Source organism: Molossus molossus, unplaced genomic scaffold (genome assembly GCF_014108415.1).
Source record: "Molossus molossus isolate mMolMol1 unplaced genomic scaffold, mMolMol1.p scaffold_m16_p_6, whole genome shotgun sequence".
Taxonomy (NCBI): Eukaryota; Metazoa; Chordata; class Mammalia; order Chiroptera; family Molossidae; genus Molossus; species Molossus molossus.
Window position 1 is genome coordinate 398871 of NW_023425399.1, and position 19881 is coordinate 418751.

The window sequence follows — 19881 nt, forward strand, 5'->3', positions numbered from 1 at the left end:
GTGTCGTTATCACCTGGTCCTGCCTCCGAGCCAGCGGCACCCCTGTCTGAGAGCCAGGACGAGGGCAGGAGCTCACACCTGCCGGTCTCCTCCCTCAGGGACCCGCACAGGGAGTCACGGGAGTTCAGATCACCAGCTTCCAAGTCCAGGGGCGCCCTGCCTGTGGCCTGGTCACTGCTGTCTCCCGTCTCCTCCCTCTGCACTCACACGGCCTCCCCCCAGGTCGGCACCGTCCGCCTGCACGCGGCACGCCCGCTGGCTCCGGGCCCGTCCTGCCTGACGCCCAGCAGGCCCCTGGTGGGCTGTGCGGCGGCGTCCTGTCAGCTGGCCCAGCAGGTGGCTCACTCCCCCGCCACGCCTGCTGCTCTGGAGGGGCTCCTGCAGGCTCCAGCCTGGGTCAGCTGCAGACCCTGCGTCCGGCACAGACCTCCAGCTCCTCCCGGGCTCACCAGCGGCTGCCTTCTGACCGCCCCTGGCACAGCCAGCACCCAGGCTCCAGGGCCAGGCCAGCAACACACCCTGAGACCCTGACCACGCCCTGCGGCCCTGTCCACCGCTGCGGCCTCGTCGCCCCTGCGGCCCTGTCCACCGCTGCGGCCTCGTCGCCCCTGCGGCCCTGTCCACCGCTGCAGCCTCGTCGCCCCTGCGGCCCTGTCCACCGCTGCGGCCTCGTCGCCCCTGCGGCCCTGTCCACCGCTGCGGCCTCGTAGTCCCCTGCGGCCCTGTCCACCGCTGCGGCCCCGTAGTCCCCTGCGGCCCTGTCCACCGCTGCGGCCCCGTCGTCCCTGCGGCCCTGTCCACCGCTGCGGCCTCGTCGCCCCTGCGGCCCTGTCCACCGCTGCGGCCTCGTCGCCCCTGCGGCCCTGTCCACCGCTGCGGCCTCGTAGTCCCCTGCGGCCCTGTCCACCGCTGCGGCCCCATCGTCCCTGCGGCCCTGTCCACCGCTGCGGCCTCGCCCATGCCAGGGGCAGCTTCAGTGACTCTCTCCAGGCAGCAGCCCCGCAACGAGGGGACTGTCGTGCACCAGGGGCTACTCAGAGCAGCAGCCATGGGAAATGCCAAAGCAGTGACCAAGCAGTTCGGGTGCCAGAGTCTGGAGGGGCAGAAACCCGCTCCACTAACGGGCATCGAAGGAGAGAGGTGAGGGGCTCCCCTGTCTGCCCAGGACCAGCCGAGGGTGAGCGGGTGAGCTCACCCAAGTGGAGGAAATGGCTCAGCTGACCGAGGGAAGCATGGGGGGCAGGGAGTGGCTGCGTCCAGAGGCCTTGAGGTGTGACACCCCACCAGGTCTGCAGAGGAGGGCTTCACAGACCCCTGGTGGCTGCCACACCCCAAAGCAGCTTCCAGGGCGCAGGGCAAGGCCAGCCTGGCCTGGGGCTTGGGGACCATGCCCACTGACTGTGCTCGCCAGCCCCACGGCCCACCTGGGGTCACGGGCGCTGCCCAATCACACTGGCCACATATCTGAATGTCTCCCCAGGGTAGCAGGCCCTGTGGCCAGACATGCGGCTGGGGGGACAGAGCCAACCGCCCCACTCTGTGATGGGCTTACACTTGACTTTCCTCTGAGAAGCTGTCTCAGGAAACAACTTGAGAAGGTGTTTGCCCGTGGGCCCCGCCCCGTGGAGCCCTGCTGAAGCTAGCAGCCTGCACCCCGGGCAGGAAGGGCCTGAGGCTGCTGCTCTGAGCCTGGGGTGTGGGGGCCTCGGCTCGGCCCAGAGTGCAGGTGGGTGGCAGGTGCAGAAGGAAGCACCCCACTCCCAGCAGGAGAGGAGCGGCCTGCACCGTCCCCGCTGGCCTACCTGGATGATGTCCGCGAGCTTCTGCAGTCCCGCCGTGTTGGTGAACAGCCCGGGGCCTGTGGGAGCGGCAGGCACTGACCACCCACAGCACCTGCGGCGGAGGCTCCAGCCTCAGGAGCCGCAGGTCACCTGGACATGTGCTAAGCTCTGACTCACCCCAAATTGACAGGGGGTGCCCGGGGGGCGAGGGCTGGCTTGTTCTTTCCTTTGGGTCTCTGGAGATCAGTGGGATGAGATTAAGTAAGCCCCCCCGAGCCCACGGGGACAGAGGCTGGTGGGGCCCACGGCTGACCAGGACACGCTGAGCTGGACCACAGCTCAGTCAGACGCACCGGCCCACCCCAGTCCCGCTCTCGGCAGGAGGCAGCAGGCTGTGACCGAGTCCTGGCTGCGGGGTTTCAGGCAGGCGCAGGGTGGGTGGGGACTCACGTCCTGCCAGGTGCTGGACGATCTGGTCCAGGGAGTCCAAGATGCAGCCCTTGGTCTGAAATGTAATCTGGGCCTCAGCGAACAGCTCGAAGATGTAGCTGTCAGGGAGAGAGGGGTCCGGCTGTGCTGGGAACCCAGTGGCCAACGGCTTTTCAGAAACGAGCTCTGAGCCCTCCAGGGGAGGCACCTGGAGGTGACTGGCCTCTGGCCCGGGGGTGGCAGGTCTGGGGGGCTTGCTTCATCCGGGAGGCACCTGGGCATCTGTGCAGGTCTGAGCGCAGCAGATAAGCAGCCTGTGCTCCAGAACATTCCGGAACAATCCAACCCTGGACAACCTGGGCCAGGGTCCCAGCACAGCTGTCCGCTGTGTGCTGAGGAGGCTACGACCAGCCTCAGCTACGACCTGGTGTCTGCACAGGAAGTGGACCCACTGCCCCAGCTGCTAAGCCTGGAGGTCTGGGGACTGTTCAGAACATTCTGGGCCCTCTGGAAGCCTAGAGAGGCGGCTGTCGTGACCACCTCCACACAGCAGAAGTGAGCGCCCGCAGGTGTCTGAGCCCAGGGAGGACACAGAGCAGACGGGAGACCAGTGTATCTCGGGGTGAGTCGGCAGCCCCTCCTGGGCCTCCAGACCTGGGACGGGTCTCACTGGTGTGTGAGCCAGCAGCAGCCACTGGGCGGCCAGAACAGAGCCCACACATCGCTGTCTCCAGCTCCAGGTGGAGCCTGGGTCAAGGGGTCAGCCCCCAGCTCTCACCTCCCCGGCTTGGTGACACCTCTGTCCTCTCCGGGAAGCTGCACGGCATCGATGGCCCCCTCCAGGCGAAGCAGGATCACTGCGGGGCACAGTGGTCAGAGGCAGCCCCAGCCCAGCAGGTGGGGGGGGTGTGGGGGGGTGTGGACGGCACTTACTCTTCAGCTTCGCAATGTCCTCCAGCTCCATGTGCAGCCCTGAGGGAGAGAACAGCAAACCCACACGTGTGCACCCCCTGCGCAAACCCGCACGTGTGCACCCCTGCACAAACCCACACGTGTGCACCCCCTGCGCAAACCCGCACGTGTGCACCCCCTGCGCAAACCCGCACGTGTGCACCCCCTGCGCAAACCCGCACGTGTGCACCCCTGCATGGCGTGTGGAGAGAGCCCACGGGGAGAGGGGCTGTCCGTGAAGTTGGAGCCACGTTCATGGTGCCTCGCCCGGGACCACGGCCAGCCCGCAGCGGCAAGCGTCCAGTGCCCGTGGGGGCCTGGAGATGCCCTCTCCCGCGGAGGGCACCAGGGCCTCCAGGAGGCCTGGCAGATTCCAGGCTGGTACAGGAAACCCACAGATGAGGGTGGGGTGTGGTGACCCCACAAAGACCAGGGGGCCAAAGGGCTGGAGGTGCCGTGTGACCACAGCGGGAGACAGGACACCCGAGTTCAATGATGGCAAACCGCCATCCGCGACTCCACACACGTGTCCACGGGACAGCAGAAACCACTTTCCTCCTGCTGACACGGGACCAGCAATACATTGGAAACAAGTTCTAACGTCCAAACTTGAAAATTGGCAAAACAAAGGGGAAGAAGTCAAGCACTTGTTCTCTCCCCACACAGCCGGACTGGAGGATCTGGGCGCCGAGCAGCCAGACGGCGCCTCCCGTCCGCCCTCAGCCCAGCGCCGCGCAGCCAGAACCAGTGTGGAGCTCGCCCGGCCTCCAGACGCTGTCCAGTGGCCACTGCATCCCGTGTCCGCCAGGGACGTGGGGGTCTGACGGCCCCACCGGCACAGAGCCCGTCACCGTCGGGTTCCCATCACGGCAGTCCCGCCAGGTGCAAAGTCACGCCTCTCTGACGGGGACTGATGTGTTCTTCCGTAAGAGGAAGTTCATTCACAAAGTTACAGACAGAAGTGAGCCAGCTGAGCTGCATGGGCTCAGGAAACAAGTTACAGACGCAAAAGAAGGGTCTGGAGCTCGGGAGGCAGAGCTATGACGGGGAGGGGCGGAGGCGCAGGTGCCACCAGGGAAGCGCCCCGCACGTTTTCATGCTGCCTCGGGACAGCTCTTTGAAGAAGAGTCTGGTGCCTCTTGCGGGATTTTAACCAGGCTGTGTCTCACTGGAGCTGCCAGAGTTCCTGGTACAGTTTAGATACAAGCCCGTCAGACGTCTGACTTGCACAATCCCCCCTGTGGGCTGTCTCGTTGCTTCCTGGCTCGAGTCCTGAATCACAGTTCTGGGTTTTGATGAAGTCCAATGTACCTGTTGTCTCTTCTGGTGACTCTGCCACGGTGTCATTTCCAGGGAAAGCCAGGGGAGGCTCGTGGGGAGGACACGGCGCGGGCCACGCCTCGGTGCCCGGGCGCCCTCCTCAGGGAGTCGGCTGAGCTGCAGGGAGAAGGGAGTGGCCGCAGGGAACCTGACCGAGGAGGCCTCAGCGGCCCCAAGTCCGGTGAGCATGTGGACACTGTAGGACGGGACGAGGGCTCCTGACACCTGTGCTCTTCCTCCCCGACCCCATGACCCAGCAAACCTTTGAGAAAACAGACACATCCCCACTAAGAGACGTGCTACGGAACCCTAACCAGACCGTCAAGGCCAAGAGCAGGGAGCCGGGGAGCCCCTGTGCACAGAGCAGGGACACCGGCGAGAGCCCAGGACAGCCCCTCACACCCGTCGGATGGCCAGGGAAAGAAAGGCCCTCACACTGCTGAGAAGACACAGCCTCACTCCTGAGAAGAGCGGAGCGGAATCACAGAGCCACGTCCCGTCCGCGAACTGGCCGGGATGAAAAGCCCGACGTCACACTGTTTCGAGGTCTGGGCACAGGCCTTCCCGCCGATTGCTGCTGGGGGCACAGACAGGCTCCCCTGCTCACCCAGCCGCCCCACTTCTGGGAATTCACCGAGGAACGTCCTCAAACAAGATGAAAGTGCGTGTGTGCGGTTACTCATTACAGCACTGTTTGTCCTTGCGAAGTACGGGAAGCAGCCTCAACGCCGTGGAGACGGGCAGACGCAGGAGGTCCGCGGGAGGCAGTCGGTCACTGGAGCGAGAACGGGACATCTGTAGGGCGGTGTCCACGGGACACATCAGAGTAAACACGGCAAAGTGCAAACATGTGTGCAAAGTGCAGGAACGAGAGGGGGTGAAAAAGAGGAGAGCAAGGGAAAGGTTTCCGTGAAGGCAAAGGAGGAATAAACCAAACGAACACGACGCCTCTTCATTCTGATTCCTGGAACCATGCGAATGTTTCCAATACTCAGAAGAAAGAGGAAAAAATAATAAAATCAACACGAATGGAGAACACAGAAAATGGAAATGGAACAGAAACGCATCGTGTAAACAACACCATGACCCAGGGAAGCCCCCAAGCACCGCACTCTGGGTGCAGGGTCGATGCCCAGCCACTGAGCCACACCGGCGGGACGGAGGGCACCCCAACCCCTCCCAGCTTCACGACAGGAAGGACGAGTCCGTGAGCAGCTCTGGGTGGACGCTCACTTCTGACAGGTGGTGTCCGATCGGAAACCCACTGTCCGGGTGTTTGGGGCCCAAACAGGGAGCACATGTGGAGGAACACGGACGAGGTCTTCTCCCGTCGGAGGAGGGTTCCACCGGGGGAAGGAAGCAGCGGAAAAGCAGCTCCCGGGACCAGAGCAGCAGCGGGCATGACCGCACACAGGCAGGGCTGTGCCGCGAGCACCCAGGCGCAGGGCGTGGGCTGCTGCACATAAGCAGAAACTTCCCTGCGGAGGAGCCCGGAGAGGGGCCGGTGGGGCCGTGCAAGCATCACAGTGGTCACGGACTCGGAGAGCCACCAACAGAGGCTGCAAATTGCTGAAGTGTGACAAATGGAGACAGAGTCACCTTACAGCAGCCAACCCAGTGACGAGTCAGTGTCACCAACAAGGGGACAATGCTGGGCCTTGCGACCCGAGGGCCGACTCCTGTCCCAGAGGCACAGCCGCATCAGACCGTGAGGGCAGTGCAGACATGCCCAGGCTGCAGGGCCTCCCGTCTCGGCCGCCTTTCTCTCCACAGGGCCAGACGGCAGCCCAGAGCCACAGAGGTCCCGCCTCCTGGTGCCCTGGGCGGTGATGGCAGCTGGAAACCCTGCTGGGGCCTGTGGACTAGACCAGACGGCTGTGTCTGCCCTGGTCTCCAAGTAGGTCCTGCACTTGCCACAGGAGAGTCCCCTGCCCTCAGGACCCACACCTGCACAGAGCAGAGCCCCCTGCCCTCAGGACCCACACCTGCACAGAGCAGAGCCCCCTGCCCTCAGGACCCACATCTGCACAGAGCAGACCCCCTGCCCTCAGGACCCACACCCGCACAGAGCAGAGCCCCCTGCCCTCAGGACCCACATCTGCACAGAGCAGAGCCCCTGCCCTCAGGACCCACATCTGCACAGAGCAGAGCCCCTGCCCTCAGGACCCACATCTGCACAGAGCAGAGCCCCTGCCCTCAGGACCCACATCTGCACAGAGCAGAGCCCCTGCCCTCAGGACCCACATCTGCACAGAGCAGAGCCCCCTGCCCTCAGGACCCACACCCGCACAGAGCAGACCCCCTGCCCTCAGGACCCACATCTGCACAGAGCAGAGCCCCCTGCCCTCAGGACCCACATCCGCACAGAGCAGAGCCCCCTGCCCTCAGGACCCACACCTGCACAGAGCAGAGCCCCCTGCCCTCAGGACCCACACCCGCACAGAGCAGACCCCCTGCCCTCAGGACCCACACGTGCACAGAGCAGAGCCCCCTGCCCTCAGGACCCACACCCGCACAGAGCAGAGCCCCCTGCCCTCAGGACCCACACCCGCACAGAGCAGAGCCCCCTGCCCTCAGGACCCACATCTGCACAGAGCAGAGCCCCCTGCCCTCAGGACCCACATCTGCACAGAGCAGAGCCCCTGCCCTCAGGACCCACATCTGCACAGAGCAGAGCCCCTGCCCTCAGGACCCACATCTGCACAGAGCAGACCCCCTGCCCTCAGGACCCACACCCGCACAGAGCAGAGCCCCCTGCCCTCAGGACCCACATCTGCACAGAGCAGAGCCCCTGCCCTCAGGACCCACACCCGCACAGAGCAGAGCCCCCTGCCCTCAGGACCCACACCCGCACAGAGCAGAGCCCCCTGCCCTCAGGACCCACATCTGCACAGAGCAGAGCCCCTGCCCTCAGGACCCACATCTGCACAGAGCAGAGCCCCTGCCCTCAGGACCCACATCTGCACAGAGCAGAGCCCCCTGCCCTCAGGACCCACACCTGCACAGAGCAGAGCCCCCTGCCCTCAGGACCCACATCTGCACAGAGCAGAGCCCCCTGCCCTCAGGACCCACATCTGCACAGAGCAGACCCCCTGCCCTCAGGACCCACACCCGCACAGAGCAGACCCCCTGCCCTCAGGACCCACACCCGCACAGAGCAGAGCCCCCTGCCCTCAGGACCCACATCTGCACAGAGCAGACCCCCTGCCCTCAGGACCCACACCCGCACAGAGCAGAGCCCCCTGCCCTCAGGACCCACACCCGCACAGAGCAGAGCCCCCTGCCCTCAGGACCCACACCCGCACAGAGCAGAGCCCCCTGCCCTCAGGACCCACACCCGCACAGAGCAGAGCCCCCTGCCCTCAGGACCCACATCTGCACAGAGCAGACCCCCCTGCCCTCAGGACCCACATCTGCACAGAGCAGAGCCCCCTGCCCTCAGGACCCACACCTGCACAGAGCAGAGCCCCCTGCCCTCAGGACCCACACCCGCACAGAGCAGAGCCCCTGCCCTCAGGACCCACACCCACACAGAGCAGAGCCCCTGCCCTCAGGACCCACACCCGCACAGAGCAGAGCCCCCTGCCCTCAGGACCCACACCCGCACAGAGCAGAGCCCCCTGCCCTCAGGACCCACACCTGCACAGAGCAGAGCCCCCTGGCCTCAGGACCCACACCTGCACAGAGCAGAGCCCCCTGCCCTCAGGACCCACACCTGCACAGAGCAGAGCCCCCTGCCCTCAGGACCCACACCCGCACAGAGCAGAGCCCCCTGCCCTCAGGACCCACATCTGCACAGAGCAGACCCCCTGCCCTCAGGACCCACATCTGCACAGAGCAGACCCCCTGCCCTCAGGACCCACACCCGCACAGAGCAGACCCCCTGCCCTCAGGACCCACACCCGCACAGAGCAGAGCCCCCTGCAGGAGGCAGCCCATCAATACTCTCTCTCATTGATGTTTCTATCTCTCTCTCCCTCTCCCTTCCTCTCTCTAATATCAATGAAGAACAAAAGTTAAAAATACATAAAAATACAAATTATATGAAACCAAAGCACACATTTCAGAACAAGACAGAAGGCTGGAAAGCACATACGTCCGGTTCTAGAGCTCGGAGATGACGTGACTGAGCCATGTGGAACGAGAAGGGCGCAGTCACATTGGTGGGGAGCTTCTAAACTCGGACGGAGGGGACGCGTCTCCCTGAAGCAGAACACAGGACACGTCCCAAAACCACAGCTCTGGGAAGCGTGTCGTGTACGGGACACTGATCCAGGAAAATCCACACGGAGACATAATCGCTGGGCGTTACAGAGAAAAAAATCCTAAAAGAACCCATGACTTCTGAAATAAAATACATTGTATAAATAACCAGGTTGAGCCCGGGCCAGTCTGGACCCAAGGGCTGTGGGTTTGATTCCTGGTCAAGGGCACGTACCTGGGTTGCAGGTTCAAACCCCGGCCCTGGTTGAGGTTGTGCAGGAGGCCACCAATGCACATGTCTCTCTTGCATCGACATTTCCTTCTCTCTCCATCCCTCCCTTCTACTCTCTGTAAAAATCAATGGAAAGAACCCTCGGGTGAGGAGCAACAACAGACAGGCTGAGACAGGCGCGCGCGCCCGCCGGCCCAGGGGGCCTGCCTGGGCCAGGCCTGGGGAGATGCCCTTCCTCGGACCTGTGTCCAGAAGTTGCAGGCGGGCGGCTTAGAAATTCCAGCCACAGAGAAACAGGTAGCTGGCGGGTCACCAGGCCATTCAAGACACCGAGAGCCAGACCTGCCCTTGTGACATCGCCGCCAGCTGACAAGTCCCAGCACTGCTGCCCTCCACAGACAGCGCGCGTCAAGGCCACGTGAGGGAGGCCGATGGCGGCCCCAGCAGGTCCACACCCCAGGCCCTGAACCCCACGAGCACGTCACCTTCTGCGGCAAAAGGGACTTGGCAGGTGTGATGGCGGCAAGGACCTTGAGATGGCAGACGGCGCTGGGTCATCTGGGTGGGGGGCAGGGACCAGGGGGCAGAGGTCAGAGGGATGCGGGGCCAGGGCCAAGGGTACAGCACCTCGGGGGGCCCGGAGGAAGGCACCCTGCCGACCTACTGTGGAGCATCAGGCCGGGCTGCTCTAAGCCACCGAGTCTGTGGCGAATGCCCAGCGGGAACCGCGACGGGGATGCGTCAGATCGAAAGCACCACGTGCGGGATCCAGCTCCTTCTGTCGCGCCACATCTTCGAGAGCAAAACCGCCCGCAAGGCTGCTCCTCTGACTTAAGGGTTACTTTCCAAGAAAACGTTATTTGTGTACACAGGTTTCAAGTCTTCCAGAAGGACACGGGGTCAGGACCTGATCTGTAAACAGGTCTCTGCAGATGTGGTCGGGTTAAGACGAGGTCACGGTGCACTGGGGTGGCCCCTCCAGCGGCTGGCGTCCTGTAAGAGGACCGTGGACACACACAGACCGTGTGAAGAGCAGAGCAGGTGGCGCGCCTACAGGCCGAGGGCGCCGGCGGCTGGCAGGGGGCCTGGAGCACAGCTCTCGGCAGGGACTCCTGGCGCCGCGGCTGCTGTGGACACTTCCGCGGTCCGGCCTCTGGGATGTGGTCCTTTGTCAGGCAGCCGGGGCTCACTGCGAGGATGTCAGTAAATCCGAAACGTTTCCGTTTTCATCGCTCACACAGCATCCACGGCTGTCACTCACACAGACCACGGTCTGTCGTTTGTTTTACTTCGTTCTGTTAATCCTCACATGAGGACATTTTTTCTCTTGGGTCCTGAAGCCAAAATGTTTGAGGACTTCTGGACTAAACAAACAAATGCTATTTGCAAACACAATGTCTTCCAATGCAGGTGTGTCGTGGGTCGGGGAGGCCCAGGGACCACGCCAGGACAGGAGTCAGCATGGGCGAGGGAGCCCCGGGGCCCACCCCTGCAGAGCCTGTTCACGCTTGTGATCAGAGGGACAAGGACACTGAGGCTGTCCATGCTGTGCCCGTGCACAGGTGAGGACACAGAACCTGGATGTGTTCACAGCACAAAGCATGAACGCTAGAAAGCCTGCAGCAACTGCTGGAACATTGCCACAAAGTGGTCTGGCCAGGCTAATGTGGAGTCCTCGCCAGCCACTGACAAAGGCCACGGAGGACATGCGGACAGACCACTGTGTCCGTCAAAGGTGTCCCCGTACGCCGTGACTGCTGTGCCCGAAGAACACAGGACAAACCTCCGAGAGCAGGTGCCGCGTGGACCGTGCTCACAGGTCATTAAAATGTTCCCACGGTTAATACATGTTTTCACGTTTACGGAGCAGAGGGAAGAACGTAGGCTGGGAAACAAAAGGTCTTCAGAAAAGGCCAGCATGGTCAGGCCCAGGGCAGACGGCCGGGCAGTCTCCTCACAAGCTCACCTGAGGTGGAGTCTGCGCCGAACTCCAGGTGGAACTCGCCCCGCTGCGCTGCCTTGGTCTGCTCCTCCAAGACCTGGTCTATGACGTCCAGTCCGGAAGCCACATCGTGGGGGGTCAGGTCAAAGGACGCCGACTCCTCGCACATCCTCTCCTGAGAGCCCAAACACGGCATTACGGTGAGCAGGAGCCCGGGCTGGGGGCTCTGGGAGGCAGCGCTTGGGGGCACAGAGCTGAAGGGAGGGGAGAACCCAGCCCCATCCCACAGGCTCTGACACTGGGTCACAAACGTCCCAAGACAGCAGCCTGGCCCATGTTGGAAACCATCTCACTTAAGTAGCAACAGTTCATAATTGGAAAATTTCCCATTAAAATCTAGATTTCTAGCCTGGCCGGTGTGGCTCAGTGGCTGAACGTCAACCCAGGCACCAAGGGGTCGCAGGTTCGATTCCCAGTCAGGGCACATGCCCAGGATGTGGGCCCGATCCCAAGTAGGAGCATGCAGGAGGCGGCCAATCGATGTTCTCGCATTGATGTTTCTCTCTCTCAAATCGAAAAGGAAAAAAAACAATCTAGCTTGCTGGCTGCTCTCACAGTCGGACCTGGCCCACAGGCCACACTGCTGGGACCAAGTGCGGGCTGAGGGTGGCTGCCGCAGACTCATGTCGCCAAGCCCTCGCGGAGCCAGTGCAGGGGGGGGGGGGCTGTGGGGACAGAAAGGGCTGTGGGGACAGAAAGGTCTGCAGGGCCCGCAGGGATGGGGGGGCGGGGCAGGCAGCCAGCACTCACCACGTTGTGAGCTTCGTCAAAGATCACGACTGCCCCCTTCAGGTCAATGCTGTGCGCTCGGCGACTCTGCAGCCAGGAGAGGAGGAGCTGGAGAGGAGGGGCAGGCCCAGGAGGCACAGCCAACCCCACCCAATGAGCTGGACGTCAGGTGTCCGCCCTAGACATGCAGCATGAGGGAGCAGGCAGGGACCCTCGCCACGCACACTACCTCAGCCTCAGCCACACCCGCACCTGGTGCACTGGGGGCTGTTTAAACCCCCGAGTGTGAGAGGGGTCAGCTGGGGTGGGCTCTGGCGTCTGTACTCTTTACCTTAATCTTCAGTTTAATTCTCACAAAATAAAGTGCCACTTTCACAGTCTTTTTTTTTTTTTTTTTTGGTACATGCCCCTAGCAGGAACCGAACCCGAGACTCTCTGGTCCACAGGCCAACGCTCCAACCGCTGAGCCAAACCGGCCAGGGCTAAAGTGCCACTTTCAGAGTGCTGTTTCGGGAAGCGGGAGCACAGAGCAGGAGACAACCCCGCAGAGCGGCCCCACCTGCTTCCTGGAGCTGCAGGCTCCTGTGTGGGCCTGTTCTCCCAGCCGCGTGTGGCTGCAGGGAGCCCTGGTCACCCCTCTGACCGCTCCAGCCGTTCTGGGACGTCAGCTGCTGGTGCACAGGGTGGCCCCTGGCTTTGGTGAAAGTTCACGTTCTGGGAACGGCTGAGCCCTGGACGCGGCAGGCTCCTCCAGCGTCTCCAAGGCAGCGTGATGCTTCCCACGGCAGCAACACTGAGCCGCGTCCTCACCAACTCCAAGTATTTTCGGTGTTTTGAATTTCGGCCATTTTGGTGGGAATGCAGGGCCAGCCCCTGAGGTTCTGTCCGCGTCTCTTGAACCTGCCCGCCACCCCGCTTCCGCACAGTCTGTGGGGGCTTTCCCATGGCTGGTGGGCTCCTTGCTGAGTTACGAGAGCGGCACATATTTTGGGCACAGCCCTTCGACACATACACCGGGAGCACCTTCTCCCTGTCTGTGACTCACCTTTCAGTTTCCTTCATTTCCCTAACTCTAAAACAGAGGGCACAGCGTCCCCGAGGCCGAGCGCGACGACACTCCCGGGCCAAAGCTGAGCTGCCGGACGAGGGCAGGTGCGGCCTAGATGCGGCCCTTTGGCCTCTCCACAGCCCCGGCCGCCTGTCCACTCTGACTGGCCACAGGGAGCCCTGAGCAGTGAGGGACGCCAGGTCCTCCCACATCTGCTGCTGTGAGTGAGTCTGTGACCCCAGGGCCCGCGAGAGCCCAAGGGCACCCTGGGGACAGGACTTGTCCCAGCGGCTGAGGCCTCACCTTGGCATCCAGCAAGTAGTTGTACGGCATGAAGATGATGTCGGCCTGTAGCTTCAGGGTGCGGGACAAGTAGTACGGGCACAGCCTGGGGCACGAGGGAGGGTATGAGCCTCGGGTGGGCCAAGGCGAAGCAGGCGTCCAGGACAGACAACAGTAACCCTGGGCCCGGCTGGATGCTGCACCCTCTGACGGGCATGGCAGGGGTTCGGGAGGAGAGGGGAACGTGTTGAATCCTGGGAGTAGACCACCTATTTAACAATCTACAAAAGCTAGCCCAGCCCGTGTGGCTCAGTGGCTGAGCTGTCCCCTAGACTGAGGGGTCCTGTTCGACTCCCGGGCAGGGAGCATGTCCAGGTTGCAGGCTCGATCCCCAGTAGGGGGCGTGCAAGACGCAGCCCATCGATGTTTCTCTCTCACATGGATGTTTCTCTCTCTCCCTTCCTCTCTCTAAAAAAGTCAATAAAAACATATTTTAAAAATAAAAATCTACAAAAACAAGAAGACCCCAACCGCATTCTGGTCCATCAGTGAAGCAGCAGAAACAACAGCCCCGTCTCGCCACGACCAGGTGCCCTGAGCCGAGAAGCTGCCGCAGACGCCAGGGAGGCGGCCGGCGAGCGGTCACTCGGCACAGCGCCGCTGCCCCTGGAAACCGGGCGAGGAGCGGGTGGTGGGGCTGCACCCACAGTGGTCGCCAGCAGGTGGCCGAGTGCAGGGGAGGAGGGTGAGCCCCTTACTCTCTGTTCCTCAGACCTGCTCGCGTTTCTCAAACTGAACAACTGAGTTTCACGATTACAAAATGGAGACGGAAAAGGGGGAAACACGTGTCCTGCGGGGTGGGAGGCCCCGTCGGGCAGGATGGCGGTGCGGCCTCGAGGGAGGGCTCACTTGTGCTTAGTCCCACTCCTGACCAGGTCCTCGATGTCCAGGATGGGGGTGGCCAGGTCCTGCTCCAGGCTCTTCTCTGGGGATACAGGCAGAAGTGAGCACACTCTGGCCCTCCGAGTCCCCACACCCCAGGGGACTCCCAGGACAAATGGCTCCTACAAAGCAGGCAGAGGGGCAGCCACCCAAGACCCTCCTCAGGGCAGGACTGGGATGGCAGCCACCTGGGGACTCACTGGAGGGAATCCCTGCCTGATGGGTCTCAGGGTCCCCAAGGAGGGCTCTGAACCTGAAATGACCCGGAAGGAGCCCTGCTCTGACCCCAAGAGGCCGCCATCAGCCAAGGCTGAGCCCAAGGGGGCACCACGGGTTCAGGGAGTGGAGCCCCCAGCCTGTCACTGCCGCCCAGAGCCCCGGAGCCGTCTGACCTGGAACTGGGCTGCTGTCTGGCAGCAAGTCCCTTCCTCTCCTCCCACCAGGGGGACAGGCCGCTCCCCAAGGAAGCAGAGCACTGGGGTCACTGCAGTGCTGGGGCCCAGGACGAGCAGGCAGAGCCCACCCGAGGAGAGAGCCCAGGCCCTGCCTCAGGTGAGGGGCACGGCTCCCTGCTGGCCGCATGTTCCAGGGCAGAAAGGGCCTCAAGAAAGGGCACAGGCTCCCCATCTGGGTCTCCAGGAATCTGCTGGGGGCGGCTTTAACCCAGGGAGTCCGGGGCCCATGCCTGGTGGCCGGACCTGCAACTGGTCTCTGACCAGCAACCCAGACTCAGGGCAGCCACGAGCGGAAACCAGCCCCTGGCTCCTGACCCTGCGTGGCAGGTGGCAGGCCACCCTGAAGTGCAGAGGCCAGAGCACACTGGGTCCTCATTGTGACCCCACCCCAAGAGCCCCTACAGACAACAGGCTGGAAGAGGAAGAGCGGCCACTCGCAGCGCCATAGCAACCGACCAGCCAATCCGCAGTGTTGTGCAGCAGGCCAGCCACCAGCTCATGACCTGATGGGGGCAGCAAGGAGGGCGCCGGGCTGCCTGGCGGGAGATGCTGCATGTGCCCCGCCCCCGCTGGGCAGGGTCCAGCTCTGCATTTCCTTCCTCTCCCAGGAGCCTCCCCTCCTCCAAGGCTCTCCTGGGTCTCCCCCTCCTCTCCCTTCCGAGGCCGGGCAGCTGCTGGAGACACCCTCTCAGTCCCATGGTGGGGACAAAGGGTCAGACAGCAAGGACGCCCATGGTCACCGAGAGGACCCGACGGCACAGGCAGGGCAGCCAGAGCAGAGCAGGCAGTTTGGGCGCAGTGGCAGCCCCTGCGTCTGGCCCCAGCAAAGCCAGCAAGAGGAGCCGGGTCCCTCCGCAGGGCGCGGGCACCTGCGGCCACGCACGTCAAGCGGCACAGGGCCGGCTGCAGTCCCCAAGCCTGTGCCCTCACGGTCACTGCTCTCTGGGTGGGGCTCAGCCCACAGCACCTTGGCTGCGGGAGTCGCCGGGTGGACGCCGGGCTGCAGAAAGCCAGGCGCCTGCTGCGACCCGTCTCCGGGGAAGAACACACCGCAGACTCCCAGAGGGAGGAGCATGTGGAGGGTCCGGGAGACCAGTCACGGGCTTCCCGAGCCTCCCCAGCCAGCCCCCAGGACGGGCTGCGAGCGTGGAATGCGCACCCGGGAGCCCCAGACACTTGTGCCCAGGCTTTCTCCTGGGGCGGGGCACACAGGCACCCCTGCCTGGCAGGACCAGTGCCAGACTCCCAGAGGGAAGTGTGTACTTAGCAGAAGTCACAGCGTCTGCAGAGTTCACGTTCAGGGAGCCCTCTAATCGGGGGTGGTGGGGGCCCCCCAAATCCACAGTTCTGGACACGGGGAGCCAGACTGGCCAGCAGGCCTCTCTGAGGCAGCAGCCTCGGGCCCACATGTGAGCTCATCTGCCTCGATCCAGCACAGGTGCCAGTCAGGAGACAGAGCTGGGCACCGCCGCACACCCGAGTCCCAAGGGGCAAGAGCCACCCGGCAGTGAGGCCCAGCCCAGGCCACACCTGCTCCCCCAGCTGCAGTGTGCTGATGACCACAGGAGCGCCCCCCTACCTTCCACGTTGTTGTAGAAGTGACAGGAGCGACTAGCCACCTTCTTGCGGCACAGGTGGATCTGGAAGGGAAGGACATGTGGTCGTGGCTGGCGCGACGGCCAAGAAAGAGCAGAGCACGGAGCACTGTTCCGGAGCCTGCCCCAGGCCCTGCTGCCAGCCGCTCTTCCCCGCCGCCCCCATCCTGGGCACAGCTGCGGCGCTGAGCCAGCAGCACAGGAGCAGAAGCCACAGGCCGAGCGGGTGGCGGGGGCCCACCTGCATGTGGCTGCTCTGCTGCTGCTTCACCTCGGGGTGGATGCACAGCTGCTCCCGGGAGCCCAGCACACACACCTTGGGCCTGCGGAGAGAACCGTGGGCCCGAGAGCTGGACAGCAGTAGCCGCAGTGCCGTCCATGTGGGGACACAGGGGGGCACCGGGAAACTTGGCTCCTGAGGCAGCCAGAGGGAGTGGCCAAGGTCAGCACATGGGGAAGGGCTGTCTCCAAGGCCCAGGGTGAGCAAGAATTGGAGGCTGGGGCTGGGCAGAGGGGAGGAGACTGGAGAGTGTCCCCGAGCTTGCTCACGGGGAGGCCAAGTGGGGCACCAAGACTCCTGCAGCAGCCTGACCTGGGGCAGGGTCTGCCTCCCCCTCCCGTGCGGGCTGCGCTGACCACACCACCTCTGAAGCCACAGCGCCTGCCCTGCGAGGAGCTCAGGGTGCAAACCAAGGTCGCAAGTGAACTCGAAGCTGCTCTCACAGGCGGTGCGGAGGCAGCCAGGCCGTGCACGGAGCACAGCAGAGCAGTGTGTCCTCCGGCTAGGGGCGGGCAAGGCCAGCCCCCTATAATTCTGAGGCGGGGGACGCCGCCTGACCCACCGGTAGGACGTGTTCCGAAGCTCGCCGATGACCTGCGTGAGCTGCGAGTGGGTCCTGGAGGCATAGATGATCTTTGGGATGTCCGCGTAGCAAGCTGCTCAGGCCCAAGGAAGCAAACAGGGCATGGCTCCACGAGGCAGTGTTCTCGTGTGCTGCTAACCCAGGGCACTCGGCTAACTCAGCCCTTCTAACGGACACGCGGCACTTGTACCAGGAATGGGCTAGGTGGGTGTCTGCAGAGTCCTAATTTGGCTGTGAGGCTCTGACCCCAGGTGTGCAGCCCGGCTGACGAGAGTGACGTGGCAGCTACAACACCATCTGTTCACCCTGCTCGAGGGCCTCACCTGCCAGTTCCAGCCCTCCACCTTCCTTCCACCCCGCATCCCTGTGGGAGGCCAGGACAGGGGCTGACCTGTGGCGTCTCCCTCTGAAGCAGCATTTCCCCAGGAAGACAAGGGGCGATCGAGGAAGAGCTCCCCTTGGGTCCTCTCAGCAATCTTTCGGGCGGAGATGGAGTCGCGAAGGTGCTCCCGCCAGGCCAGCGCGCTGCAGAGCAGGCACAGGGTCTTCCCTGTGCCCGTGGGGCTCTCCAGGATGCCGTTCACTTTCTGAATGGAAGGCAGAGTGAGGCACGGCCGCACGGCCCACCTGAGACAGGCCTGCAGCTCAGGCAGAGCCCACCCACCCGGTGAAAGGCCCCGAGGGACGGCGGATAATTCCACAGGACAACGTCCACGCTCAAACCAAAGCCTTGGGTTAATTCAGCCCTCATTAGCAAACAATTTGCAGGGTACTTTCCAACCTAATAAAAATAGTGAGATGACTAATTAGGTGTAAATCCCAAAACAGAAGCTTGTTCTGCAATTCTGGGTCTAGGCTTTCACACTATCGGACGGAACCTGGCAGCCGACATGGCTCTCGGGAGCCTGAGTGGGGAACCTGGGAGACAGGAAGGCAAAGTTGTGCCAAGCTCCTCACAGCAAGAGTCTGTGCCCACAGCAGCAGCCACGAGCCCAGCCACAGTCAGCCCTCAAAGGGATGGGGCTTGAGCAGGGAAGAAAGAGGGCATGCTAAGAAACCCAGCAGAGCCCGGCTCAGTGGTTGAGCATCGACCTTGCATCAAGAGGTCACCAGTTCGATTCCTGGTCAGGGCACATGCCCAGGTTGTGGGCCTGATCCCCAGTGGGGGGCGTGCAGGAGGCAGCCAGTTGATGTTTTCTCTCATCAATGTTTCTCTCTCTCCCCCTCTCCCTTCTTCTCTTTCTAAAAATCAATAAAAATAAAATAAAAATAAAAAAAGAAACCCAGCAGAAAGCAACCTGCACCCCTTCTGCCTTCCTGCACACCCCCGAGGTTTAAAGACCTTCCACAGTGTGGGCTGAGCACCAGCTGTCCCTCTATGTGGAAGTACATCCTCCAGACCCTCAGATGGCTGGCTGCCTAAACGTCACCTCCTCAGGGAGGCCCCACAGGTGCTCCCAAGCCTATTACCTGATGCCTTTTCTTCACAGCCCCCATCACCATCTAGAATGACCTTTCCTTGTTCACTGTTTATCGTCTCTCTTCCCCCACCTACAACGTCGGCCCTCCTTAGGAGTGACTCCCACGTCCAGAAGAGTGACGTTCACCCAGCAGGGCTGGGTCACAGTGAATAGGAAGGTGGAGTATGTCGGGTCTTGGCTGAAGTCCTGCCCACGCTGACCATCCCCAAGGTGCTTTACCTTCTGCAGACACTCCAGAACTTTGGTCATGTACTCCTCCTGGCATTTGTATGGCTGGAAAGGGAAATCCACGGTCACGCCATTCAGGGTTATCTTGGGCATAGTGGCCCGTTCTCAGGAGGGCACAGAGGTTGGCTGAAATGCTGGCTGTGTGGTCTGTGACGAAACCCTCTCTGAACATCTCAGGGTCTCAGTCGCTCCAGGTAACGGATGCCAGCCCGTGGCACTGGGGCATGACTCGGTTCCAGGGAACCCCTACGGCACAGAGATGGGACAAGACTGTTCGTAGCCAGCTTTTCTGGAGGCCAGACCACTCAGTCAGCCCAGGCAGCCCCTCCTGTGGACAAGGCCCCAGGCATGCCTGTGACACCCGTCACCAGGAGCTGGGAGCTGAAGGGCCTGGCATTGGGCCTGCCTGGTTCTGCCCCACGGCTCCCTCGCGCCCGGGACAGGCGGCCAGGCTCAGAGACAAGTGGGGAGCTCCACACGCCCCCCCTGCAGTAGATACTCACTTCCTGCCACCAGAGTTGGAGGCCAGGTTCTAGCAGCGTCCCACCCCACCTGGGCCGGTCTGAACCTCCTGCCCCTGCGTCTCCCAACCCTCTGCGCCCCTGGCCGGGAGCTACGTCCCTTCTCTCCGGTGAGCAAGCACATGTGCCGGGTCCAATCAGGGAGGCGAATCCATGAGGGCCCCGCAAGTCGTTCAACTGCTCTAGGCCTCCGTTTCCCCTGGACGCCAGGAGTAACAGGCCATTCACCCCAAGAATGCCCGCCCTTGCCGTAGGGCCCGGCCACAAGGGAACCAAAGCCCAGGGGCCGGTTCCGCCAAGCGCGGCGCCGGGAGCCCACGAGCGCAGGAAAACTACCGGCCCCAGAATGCAGCGCGGCCAAATCGCCTACGCGCGGGCCCGAGGGCGGCGCGGAGCCTCCCGGGAGCTGTAGTTTCGGAAGCCGCCACTCAGGTTAAAGTACCAGTCTCCGAGTCTCCGCGACTCCCGGCCCAGTAGTCTCCGCGGGAAGCCTTCCACGACCGAGGGTCCCAGGAATTCACCCCAGTCCGGCCGCGGCACCACCAGTGCGTCCTGCGCCGTCAGTCGGTTCGGACTTCGCGCGCTCAGCCGCGCAGTCGTCACTTCTGTTCCCGATTCCGGTCCGCGGCGCGGCGCTCCCAGCGGAAACCGTTCTCCAGCCGAGGGTTCCGCGCTGCTGGTGCGCTGGGTGTCAGGCCCCACCTGCCCCTTTCTTTGACCCTGAGCCTGGGGACTAGCACTCCATCGCCCACGAGCAGAAACCTGGGGTCCCGCTGTCCCCTCCCTCGATGTCATCCCCACCGTGGCCTCCATTCCTTG

At 63.1% G+C, this 19881-nt stretch overlaps 1 protein-coding gene across 1 annotated transcript in view; it reads right to left on the reverse strand.

Moving 5' to 3' along the window:
• RTEL1 (regulator of telomere elongation helicase 1) overlaps positions 1-19629 on the reverse strand; it is a 29631-nt gene extending 10002 nt beyond the window's left edge. The window contains exons 1-14 of the mRNA XM_036244635.1: positions 19505-19629; positions 18533-18787; positions 17224-17419; positions 16812-16905; positions 16211-16292; positions 15954-16014; positions 13887-13962; positions 12999-13083; positions 11669-11734; positions 10883-11033; positions 3144-3182; positions 2989-3067; positions 2232-2329; positions 1803-1858 (exon numbers count right to left, since the gene is read on the reverse strand). Coding sequence (XP_036100528.1) covers positions 1803-1858; positions 2232-2329; positions 2989-3067; positions 3144-3182; positions 10883-11033; positions 11669-11734; positions 12999-13083; positions 13887-13962; positions 15954-16014; positions 16211-16292; positions 16812-16905; positions 17224-17419; positions 18533-18634 — 1185 coding nt within the window. The 5' untranslated portion in view covers positions 18635-18787; positions 19505-19629. The remainder of the gene's footprint in view (positions 1-1802; positions 1859-2231; positions 2330-2988; positions 3068-3143; positions 3183-10882; positions 11034-11668; positions 11735-12998; positions 13084-13886; positions 13963-15953; positions 16015-16210; positions 16293-16811; positions 16906-17223; positions 17420-18532; positions 18788-19504) is intronic.
• Between the last annotated feature and the right edge of the window lie 252 nt (positions 19630-19881).